Source organism: Panthera leo, chromosome A2 (genome assembly GCF_018350215.1).
Source record: "Panthera leo isolate Ple1 chromosome A2, P.leo_Ple1_pat1.1, whole genome shotgun sequence".
Lineage (NCBI taxonomy): Eukaryota > Metazoa > Chordata > Mammalia > Carnivora > Felidae > Panthera > Panthera leo.
In genome coordinates, this window is record NC_056680.1 from 73,430,939 (window position 1) to 73,443,124 (window position 12,186).

General features: G+C 42.9%; 1 protein-coding gene across 3 annotated transcripts in view; it reads right to left on the minus strand.

Annotated features, from left to right (window-relative positions):
- Nucleotides 1–12,186, minus strand: part of POU6F2 (POU class 6 homeobox 2) — a 463,146-nt gene that overhangs the window by 12,158 nt on the left and 438,802 nt on the right. For all 3 annotated transcript variants that reach the window (XM_042914645.1, XM_042914628.1, XM_042914638.1), the window contains one exon: nucleotides 1,886–2,054. In XM_042914645.1, coding sequence (XP_042770579.1) covers nucleotides 1,886–2,054 — 169 coding nt within the window. The remainder of the gene's footprint in view (nucleotides 1–1,885; nucleotides 2,055–12,186) is intronic.

Here is a 12,186-nt window from a genome sequence, read left to right on the forward strand (position 1 = left end):
CTTATACACCTAGAACTTACATGTCCCATTGGCAACTGTACAACTGAAATTCCATCTGTCCCATGAAGTAGCTCTATTACTGATTTCTGAAAAAGGCTAATCCTTTCCCTCCCAGTTTGAGACAAGTGACTAGAGAGAATCCAGAGTCATCCATCCGTCTGTCTGTGTGTTCATCCATTCGTTCACCTCTCTAGTCTTCTAATGTGACTGTCTACATTGTGTAAAATCCTGTATTTGCGGGGTGGTTTGTACTTTACTGTATCATATTTAACGTATTTCTTCTCTAGAAGATGTTTGGTCTCAGTTCTTTTTCTTTCAGGACCAAAGCTTAATAGCCTATCCTAAAGTTATGACCTTGATGCTATTTACAAATAGAGTATTTTGCGTAAACTTAGGTGGAATATCGACTTTGAATGACGCTGAAATCTTGTCTGGCAACACTGTGATGAGGAGTGTCTTTATTGGGGAAAATCTGGCTATAATTAGATTAATTGTATCTATGATTTTATTCAAGTAAGACTGGAGTTTCTGGCCCAAATGACAGCGTTTGTATATTTAAATATTTAAAAATAACTGGTTGATGGTAAACTCTGTGTGTATCCCGAAACTCTGTTTGATGTTGACCCATATTTGAGACCAAGAGCCTCCAGGCTAGTCCCCTGAAGTTCCTGGGCATTTTATTATCTCCCCATAATTCCTCATTTTCTCCTCCATATAATTCTCCATATAATCATCCATATAATTGAATATATATATATATGTATGCATATACATACATATATTCATATATATATATATGTATGCATATACATACATATATTCATACATATATTCTTTTTTGGGGGGGGAAGGATTGCTTGTATGGGGAGGGCATGGAAACCCTCTATTTTGCTTTGCATTACAGATGATATGTGAGGATCCCCACTGTTCCTATTATGACAAGTCATTTATGACACTTGACCAAACACAGATACTCACATGTGTCCTTATTTTATGCACAGATGTCTATGCAGTGCTTTAGCCCTTTAAACCTATAATTACTAGATTTTCGGCTCCTGGAGAATTATAATCTAAGTGTGCATTCTGTGATTTTTTAATATATGAGTAAAAATTGTATGAAAGGTGAACATCTAACATCAAATCGGGCCATGGTCCCTTTCATCTTAGTAAGTTTCGATTTGCATGTGATCCATACGCCGTCTTTACCTGGGGCCAAATACCATTTCTAAAAATTATATGTATATATGTGGAAGCCGACTTGCAGGCTTATTTTATTTTATGAATGGTTGTTCAGAGATTTCTCATCCGATTCTGGTCCATGCAGCTTCCCCCACATGCCACTGGAGCCAGTTCAGTGTGCACACACACCCGCCCGCCCACAGGCACGCTCTCTTTTATTTCCTCTGACACCTACAAATAGGATGGCAGGGGACTTCAAACACACAGAAAAGCAGCTTGACCTGCTGGCTGAGCGCCTGTTGTTGGTTATTTCAGTTCTGAGCTCTGTGGCTCACGCCCTGCAAGCTGATCAGTTTCTCCCTTCTGAAGTGGCAGGACTGACTCAGCACATCAGAAAGCACTTGAGGTGGAAATCAGCCCCTACGTGTGCACATCGAGGTGGGTGTGCTTTGGGGGAGCCCTCTGGCCCCGGGCATGGACCTTATTCCAGCATTGGCCTAGGAGGGCCAGGAAATTCCTCTTTGATGTTGAAAGAGCAAGAGAAAGAGGGAGGGACGGAGGGAGGGAGGGGGGCAGAGAGAAAGAAGGAGGGGACCGAGAGAGAGAGAGAGAGAGAGAGAGAGAGAGAGAGAAAGAAAACGGAAGGCATTGCAGATAGGCAACAAGAAGGCCACCATGATTTAACCGAGCCAGAAAGGATACTTACTGCTGACTAACTGGCCCACGCTCAAAGCTGAAGAAGAGGAGGATGAGGAGGAAGAAGAGGAAGCCTGCCGGACTGGGCTTTGAGACATGGATGCTTGGCTGTGAGCCAGGTGCAGAAGGCTGCTTTGGGAGGCTGCTTGACCCACTGACGTCTGGGAGGGTTGGTGGAGCTACATGGGAGGGGGGATGTAAAAAAAATACACACATGAGTGAAAAATCAGAGGGGGGGGGTGGAAATGCCAGGGAATAGAAGTTTCGTCTGGGGTTGAATTGTTATTTCCAAGAATATATACTTCTCAGGAACAGTGTAAACTCCACACAACAGGCAGGATTTTTTTTTTTTTGTACATAATATGTTGCTGCTTGCTTGACAGGCATTTTATTAGTAATGTTAAATATATTATTAATTCCCTACTTGGCTTGCTGGAGCACCCAATTTTCTACATTTCTCGACCAAGGCGTGTGGCTGGACTCTTTTTGCCTGTTCACACAATTACAGAGCACTTGACAGGTTTCTTTCTCAAGTATGTACGGATGAAATACAATGCTCACAATGACCTCGGAGTGTGGAACTTGGTCTTAAAGGTGTGGCTGCGCTCAACCATTTTGTCTTACGTAACTGGTATTTTTAGGAAAGTTCCCATTTAGGCTGAGTGTGAACTGACTACGGGGACTTTCTGCTCCCCCGGATCAAAGAGTCTGGCTGGGAAAAACGTTCTCTGATGTCCTATAGGAAACTGAGAGAAGCTAGGGCGGCCAGGACAAAAATATCTAGTAATATTTGTAGCTTTCAGTTGTCACTTTCTTACTCCATGCCACCCTGTGTTAAGGACTTTCATGCCCTTGCTCATATCAGCCTGTGAAGTGGGTGTTGTTTTGACCTCTCTTTTGCAGACAAAGAAGCCGGAGCTCTGAGAGGTTAAAGGGTTTTTATATATTCATCCAGTAGGTGTGGAGGAGCTGGTATCTGGACACATGAAGCCTGACCCTGGGGCTCAAGCTTTTAGTCACAAGGCCACAAGCAAGAATTAACCTAATTTTCAGAATTTAGTGTGCCTGGAGAAAGGCTGTCTTTATGTCCATTTATTCATGACTCCTTTACAGCTCATCAAAGGCCGGTGGTTCTGAGCAGTGAGAGAAGTCCAGCCGAGGAGAGGAAGGTTAGAGGAAAGGGAAATGATTGCAGGTACCAGGTCCCCTTGGAGACCCAGGAGGGGTCTCTCTCCTTGCGGGTGTTGCCTCCTAGAAAGCAGACACTCAGGGCAGCTCAAGATCCTAGACAGGTGCACCATCAGCCTCAGCCACTGCCCTCTTTGTGGTGGGAGATAGCACTTCTTGGTTTACAAACTGCCTTCATGGCCATCATCACATGCACGGAAGTGTAGCAGAGTTTTTATAAAAGGAAGTCAGGCTGGGAGTAGAATCAGGTCAGGCCCCAATCTTCGACCGCCTTCTCAGTATCTGATAGCCAGCCTGGGACATTTCAGATTGACATTTGTCACTGCTTTCCCTGTGTGTGTGTGTGTGTGTGTGTGTGTGTGTGTGTGTGCATTCAGTTTTTCATTCAATTTTATCAAGATCTAATTTATACATGATGAAATTTGCCCATTTCAAGCATACAGCTTGATGAGTTTTATCAAATAGGTACATCTGTAAAACCACCATCACATCAAGATATAGAACCTTCCATCCAATCGTTCCGTAAAGTTCCCTAATCCCCTTTGCAATCAGTTTCCCCCCAGTGCCCAGTTCTAGACAACCACTGTCCCACTTTCTGTCACAACGGACTCATTTGGCATGATTCTAAAAATGGGATCATACAGTATGTACCCTTTTTTTTTAACCTGGGTTTTTTTGCTTGGATACTGTTTTTAAGGTTCATTTCATTGCATGTGTCAGCAGCATTGTCTCTTCGTATCACCGAGTAGTAGGTATAGTATATATTGGTAGTGTATGTATCTATATTTATATGGATGTCTCTGCCACAAGTTCTTTATCCATTCATCTGTGGATGGACATTTGTGTTGTTGCCAGTTTGGGGCTATTATGAATAAAGCGGTCATAAACATTTATGTACAATTCTTTGTGCATACTTGTGTTTTCGTTTCTCTTATGTAAATACCTAGGAGTGGAACTATGGAAGTTATCGCCTCATACTATACATACATGTTGAACTTTTTAAAGAAAGCACCAACCTGATTTCCAATGGTTGTAGCACGTCATATTCCCACAAGCAATATATGAAAATTCCAGCTGCTCTATATCCTTGCCAACGCTTAGGATTTGTCAGTCTTTTAAATCCCTTAATGTGTTTGTAACCATCAGTTAATGTGTTACCTTCAAAGAACTGTTACTAAGGTGCTACTTTGGACATGTGCCTAAAGAGCTATTTCCCCTTCTGGTCCCTCATGGTGATGCTCTGGCTCCCTGGATTCACATGACATCCCTATGCAGCAGCTATGCCTAGCACGAAGATGAGGAGTAAATGCCTGGCCCAAGATCATGGGGTCTGGAACACATTAGAATCCAGGCTATCACTCATAGCTCATGGCTCTTTCCACAATGCCATTCTGTCCCCCATCAGAATTGCTTGCAGTTACATTTCAAGTGAACATCCTTATTGTTACTGAATTGTGCTAAGTGGAGACTGGATTGTGAACAAAGATAGTCATAATTGACATGGAACCCAAATTAATATGCATCAAGCATCTGCCCAAAGTAATTAGCCAATCTGCTGAGCACATAATCAACAATTGAATCCAGTAACTTTTATTCTGTAGGGACACATATTAAAGATGAAATCTATTTTTAATTTGCTTAATAAAATGTGATGGATATTTGCATGTCAGTCTACCCCTTCTAACTTATTGAGTTGTCCTTCCAAATATTGTTACTTGACAAAAGCTTTTCACAGTTTTGAGTCACTGAATCATGAGATAGTCTTCTGTCTTTACCATTCCATCAATATTTTATTGGCCCTGGGTGTGGTAAAGCACCATCAAGGAACTGGGTAAGACAATAATCAATTAATTTTTTTCTTTCTCAGGCACAACTCAGAGAGAAAAAAATTAGTGGGCTGCAATCTCACGAAGGAGTCAAAAAGCTTCTTTTTTGACTAGGGCTTATGCATTAAGCTATGCAGGAGAAGAAATTCAGGAAGAAAATTAAATAGTTCTTTTAAGAGCTCGTTCTATGCCCACACAGAGAATGAGATGAATCTAAGATATCTAAGAATCTAACAAAGATATATTTCTTCCAAAGTAAATAAGCACTTTTAAAAGACACCGGGGTTCTGTTTTCCCTCCAAAGTTCAACCAGACAGTATGGAAAAACTAATAAAAATCCTGAAAAGTTCTTACTTGTCAAGAATCAAGATTATATAAGCAGTAGCGTCTTTAATGGAACCCACATATCTCATTCCAGTGGCCAGTGTAAACATGTATCTGTTAATTCTAGAATCGCTTGTAAGCCCATGGGGGTCCTGGGTGGCTCAGTCGGTTAAGCGTCCAACTTCGGCTCAGGTCACAACCTCATCATTCATGGGTTCGAGCCCCGTGTTGGGCTCTGTGCTGACAGCTCAGAGCCTGGAGCCTGCTTTAGATTCTGTGTCTCTCTCTCTGCCCCTCCCCTGCTCCCTCTCTCTCTCAAAAATAAATACACATTAAAAAAAAATTAGAATCACCTGTAAGTCCAGATAGGATAGCCTTTTGTACATACCAAAATGAGCCCAGAGATTGACCCTCTTTTACAACTTCTTCCCTCAGAAAAAGAGGATGGTTAGAGGGACCACCTCTGTTACTTCCCATCCCTAAAATTGTAATTCTTCCAGGTAAGTGACCAAAAAATAACCTTATCTGTGATATTCTTAGTTTAGTGATTTTGATGCATTAATCTTTAGAAATATTGTGGTTAAACTATATGTATCAAATAAGAAAAGGGAAAGCAGAGATTTAAGCCACTTCATGAAACAACTCTGGGATTCAATATAAAACTTTAATGGACTTTACATACGCAGCATTAGAAAAATGTTATTTAACGAGATTTAATGATGTTGTTTTTCAGACACTGACTTAAATCTGAAAATCATGCATTACTTGTAGTGCACAATTGGCAAAAGAAATAGGTGTATAAATGCCTCAAACATGACTGGCCATAAAAATTGGAATAGTTTAAAAAAAACATTGGGATAGTTTCCCAAAAGAAAGTGCAGGGAATTAGGGACAAGCTAGAAGCCTGAAGGAAAAACTATTCCTTTCCCTTCCTGGAGAGAAAGGGAAACGTAAGAAGCTTTCATGAAGGCCAAAGTTTGGTTCTATTGTCTTGCTCTTGAGAGTCTGACTATATGGATACCATATGGCTACCATTTATGGGATACTTCTCACGTGTCTTTGCATATACTTTTAAATCTTGGCATTAGCCCTCTTCATTCGGTATCGGTGTTGTCATTACAGAAGAAGCAACAGACTTAAAAAGGCCGCATGGCCTACCTGGGGTCATACGGCAGGTATAAGCGGGCTTTGAAGCCAAGGAAGTCTGACCCACGCACCAGCCCTCCTTCCTGTAGGCACGCGGCCACCCTACTGTCTACCACTGCAGACAGTGATGAGTCAGGGAGACAGCAGGCAGCTCTAGCTGGGCGGCGTGGAAGCAAATGAGATGTGCTCAAATTGGTCACGGTGAACCACACCGGGAGAGCTGATCAGCGCAAATGTAGACGGTGATCTATCATTTTGAACATATCTGTTTTGTTCAATATGACAATGTATTTTTTGAGTTCAGGATTCTTTTCTACAGGTCCCGAAGTATTTAAAATGTCATATTTTTAAAGGAAACATGGTAGTCATAGGTGGTGAGAGCATGATGATTTTGGTGTAGTTTGGGGCACATCTCAAGTGGAGTTGCCTACAGACTGTCCTTTGCCTGATCAGTCCCGCTAATCTGTACTACCCGAAAGTTACTTTACTCAGTCAGTATCATGTTCATCTGACCATATTTTCTATATATTCACTTTACCCTCACTTCACTGCCTAAAGGGGCTGGAATTTATTTCCATCTAAGTTCCAATAATCACTTTCTTGCCTTTTATTGAGCTGTATGTAAGTCAGATGTAAGTAGGCTGTGTTATGGGCTGAAATGTGTCCCACCCCAAATTCATGTGCTAAAGTCCTAACCTCCAGTATCTCAGAATGTGACTATAATTGGAGATCAGTTCTTCAACGAGGTAATTAACTTAAAATGAGGTCAGTAGGGCGGGGCTTCATCCAGTGTGACTGGTGTCCTTAAAAGAAGAGATTAGGACACAGACTGGTATACAGGGAAGCCCATGTGAGGACACAGGATGCTAAAGGACACCTGCAAGCCAAGGAGAGAGGCCTCAGGAGAAGGCATCTGTGCTGACGGAGTGACCTTGGGCTTCTAGCTTCCAGAGCCGTGAGACCATAAATTTCACCCTCTCTCTCTGTGGCCCTTTGTTATGGCAGCCCAAGCAGTCTTGTACAGGCTGAGAGCACAGACTCAACAAAAAAGGAGAGGGAAGGGGGCAGTTGATATTAGCCCGGGGCTTTGCATTACCCAGGGAATGAGGAAGGAACGTCCATCTTGCACAGGAAATGACACACAGGAAAGAACAGGATTCCTGTTGCCTTTCAGAGGCGGCCTTTGTGGGTTTGTTTGTGTTGGTTGGAATTGCTGGGTGTTTAATGTATTCAGCAAAAGTAAATTCAAGTATAAGCACGCTTCCCAGACTTTCTTGTTTTCTGTGCCACTGGTCCCCATATAGCTTCCATGTGTCGCACAGTCTATCCTCAATAACGTTTTAGTTCCTGGAATAAAGCACCTTCTAATTAAATCCACAATTGCCATAAAAATAAGTGGAGGTGACAAGTGTCTTGGAAAATGGAATGAAGTGTAGAATGTGCTAGACAAGTTGGAAAAATGAATGCATATAAACAGTAAAATTCAAATGGGATTAAATAGAGATTAACTTGGGGGAAAGAAAATCTCTCCAATTACGCCAAGGCAAAATGGAGCAGATCTGGCCTTTTACAAATGGGAGGGAGCCATAATGAACCACAGGCTAAATCCCCATGTGGTACAATGAGAACGTGAACAGAACCCCAAGGGTTCTGGCAGAAGCGAGAGCATGTAGGGGGACATCATGATTCTCCCTCCCCGCGCTGGTTGGCATTTTTCCAAGTGTGTGCTGTGTACCTTATAACAGTTTGAAGAGAAATTAAGTCAGTGGGTCTCAAGATTTAGCTTTTGTCAGAATCACCTGGAAGGGCTGTTAAAACGCAGATCATGCACCCCCACCCTCGCCCAGAGTGTCTGATGCATTCCGTCTGGGATGGGGCTCAAGAATTTGCATTTCTAACAAGTTCCCAGGTGATGCTGATGGTTGGGGGACCACACGAGGTTTTGGAAGGAGCTTCTCTTCGAAAAAGGGTAAAGGAAGTGGATTTATTATGTCCAGGGAAGAGAAGCCAGAGCCCAGATTTAGTAAGAACCTTCAAGAACGAGGAGGACGTAATGTATGCCTGAGTGTTACTGAGGAGCTCACTCTACTGTGGGTAGGACAGGAGCTCCGGTGTTAGATATGCGAAGATTTAGGGTTTACATCAGGTCAGGCTAACTTGAAACATTTTGAGGGCCTGAAACCTGACATTCAGTGGAGATTTGAATTATCTTTTGGAAAGTTTGAAAAAAGCAAAAAGGGAGCTATCCTTTTGGTAGGGTCCTGGAGACTCTCTGGATTTTCCTTCTAGTTCTCTCTGTGACCTTGAAACAGCTCTTTAACCTAAGCAGGAAGAAGCCCAGATATTAGACTCCTTCAGACACTTCCTGTCTGCAAGAGAGTTGAGTACAGTGGGCTCAAGAAAGAGGGCTGATAGCAGCGTCCCTCACACCAGGCCCTGTGAGGCTGGGAGGAGGTGTGGAGGGCAGGATGGGGGCAAGATTTAGGGGAGACATCCAGACACAGGCAGGGAAGGCCACCATGGTCCTAAAACAAGCCTGAGACACACAACCGGGGCTCTTCAGAGACAGAGCAGGGCAGCAAATGAGGGACTAGATGTAGTTGAGATAATAAGGTGAGAGAGTGCTGCCAGAGGAAGGTGCTGACATTCTGGAGAGAGATGAATAGAGAAGGCAGTGCTGTGTGGAAGCTCTTCTCAAGCTTGCCTAGAGGCGTTAACATGGAACATACTGGAAACTGACAGAACACACGGAATTGGAAAGGCACAGAAGGGCCTGAGCTGGGCCACTCTGGAAGCATGGCTCTGGGATGCTGGAGAGGAAAACTCCATTAATTGGGCAGCAATTAAACCTAACACAATTGACTGAGCACCCACCACGGGCAGAGTCTGGAATGAGGCCGCCATTCTGGCTCCTGCCTTTCAGGTACAGAGTCCTAACGACAGCACAGCTGATGAAAATGAATAGAGCAGGGGGAAAGCAGAGCTGAGGGAACAATGCAGGGAAGCTTTGAGAAGGAGGCATCCTGGATGGAGGGATGGTGGCTGGAGCTCTCCAGAGGGAGAAGGTGGGAAAGGCATTCCAGGCCAGGGCACAGCATGTGCAGAGAGCTTGTTGGCTGGGCTTGACAGGGAGTGACAAGGGGAGACCAGAAGGACGAGATGCCCAGTTGTGTGGCTGGAAGGTCAAAGGGCTGTTTTGTGTTGGAGTCACTGATACGCATTTCATCCATCTAGGAAAACGCCACCCTGGTAGGTGGAAATGCCTTATTTATGTCTCATTCTGGGTGGTTCCAAGAAAAAAAAAATTGGGAACCACGGATTCAGGCAGGGGCTAGGAAGAGTGGTTGATTTTCAAAAACAGGTAAGGGAGTACATGTTGTATTTACTTGGGAAAAAAAAATGGATGGATTTGGATAATCAGATGGCATTCTGGAGAGTCAATTTATTTTATTTTTATTAACAAATTTTTTTATGTTTATTTATTTTTGAGAGAGAGACAGAGCATGAGTAGGGAAGGGGTGTAGAGAGAGGGAGACACAGAATCCAAAGCAGGCTCCAGGTTCTGAGCTGTCAACACAGAGCCCGACGTGGGACTCGAACCCTCGAACTGAGAGATCATGACCTGAGCTGAAGTCGGATGCTTAACCAACTGCGCCACCCAAGCGCCTCAGGGAGTCAATTTAAATGAATTACTTTCTTTTGGTTTCCTGTTAACACCAAGATTACTTTTTGAGGAGAAATTGAGTGTTTTCATAGATGGCAGTCTCCAAGCATTATAGCTATGGCATTTAATTTCTGGAAAATTTCCCTGCTTTGATTTTCCAAATTGCAACATTGTTTTTTTCTTTCAAATGTCTCCCACTACCTTCTGCTGGAATTTAGTCAAGGGAAGAATAAATATACACAAAAATGACGTCTGTGCTGCTTATGGAGAAGTTATGAGTTCACGGTCACAGGGTAGGAAGGGCAACCTGGGGGATCTGGGACACTCTCCCTTTGGTGGGAGAGTTTACCATAATTCACCAGCGCTGCAGGGTCCCATGGAGGGAACAAAAGGTTACTTTCAAGCTCCACCAAATATTTGTATTAAGTAGTTTCTTTTTTTTTTTTATGCACAGAAACATACTTCCATCTTTCTGTCTCTTCTTTTATCTAGTCTTTTTCTGAATTTTATTTTCTTGAACTGCTCCCCAAGAATCTCTGATGTGATTCTGTGAAGGTTATATGTAGGGCTGTCGAATCTTGGTATATTTTTAAAAAATATTTTGTTTGCATTTCAGATGGTCACTTTGCAGGATCTCAATCTTTTATCATTGGAATAAAGCATGATCAGGAGCAGTTGATGGGCGACTCTTAGATCTTCAGGTTCCTTTAGTTAATGGTAGGCAGATGTTAAAATGAAATTGAAGATGCAATTATTTTTATTAAATTAAAACAGATCACCCCAGGTTGTCTGGTCCAAGGGCCGTGTGCTTCACTCCACTGAAGTGAACTCCCTTCTGAGTGTTGAGTCAGGGAACTTTCTGTTCCTGTAATTTATGGCGTATTTTACTGTTGGAACCATGCTCTTGTGAGATCAAGCATTTGTCATAAATCACATGAAAAAATAAATTGAGAAACTTCTCTACTGTATGATAGAAATCCTTTATTTTTTAGTGGTTGTCTGTATTATATTTCTTCAATGTAAAGGGTTATATTTAAAGAAAAAATTGAAGACCACTATCCTTATACCTCCAGCTCTGAGCTTTTTACTTTTGGACTCTTGGGCATTTTATGATCTGCTATCCTCAGAATCCCAGCTTTTACATCCAGGACTCAGACTAGTGCACCTCCTGTCAATTCACCCAACTTGTTAACTTTACTATATGCTCCAAGGTGTTTCAAATTGTTTCAGAGCTGATGCCAAGAAGAAAGAGTAGTAGTCCTGCATTTATTTCTACCATTTCCTGATATTTCTGACCAGGTTCACCATTGGTTCCCTTGATCTTTCTGGGATTAGACTAGACCACTGGCACTTGCCCGGGGAGTGCCTGCGGCGACTTGGGGAGATTCTGGACGGTTCGGATGTCACTCTTTTCCAGCTGTGCTCATGTGTTCTCTCCATATGCACATACATGAGGGAGGCATGTGTATGTACGTCGAGGACAGTCCGGATCTCTGGGATGTTGGTTGTAACTGATACAAATTGGATTTGCAAGGCATCCCCTCCACACACAAGGGCCTGGCTGTTTCTTCCCAATGGCTAGGTCTCCAATTCTACAGTGAAGAAGATGGTCATGATGGTTAGACCAGCAGAGGACAAGATGATCCCGTAGCGAAAATGAAGTTTGTTCTAGGGACCAACAGGTGTGGTGTGAGAATGTTCCTGAGGTGCATCTGTGCTCATGAGAGGGACTGTGGCAAGGGATCAACGACATTTACTTTGGGCAAGGAGTGGAGGAATGGCGCCATCATTTGCCATTTCTTGGCTATGTCCTTCTCCTGGATTAAAACTGCATTGCCTCAAATCTAGGGCCGCAATTGTATGTAACTGGTAGAGTCTATCACCGAAACACTCTCCTCTGACATCCAAGGTGAGGATGAGAGCTACTTTGTATTAAATGTTAATGATTTATAATTAATTCATCACCTTCTTGGCAATTTACAACTTGGCTTTGCTGACAGGAATAGTTGTTAGCAGATTGTATGAAAAGAGGCCAATCTCCTTTCTCCCCCTAGAGATAATTTTAGCATAGTTTTGAACAGATAGAAATAGGTCTTAAAAAGCCAATAAAATGTAGAGGCTCTTGGCTTATCTGGGGACCTACGTAGAAGGTAGAGGATCCAA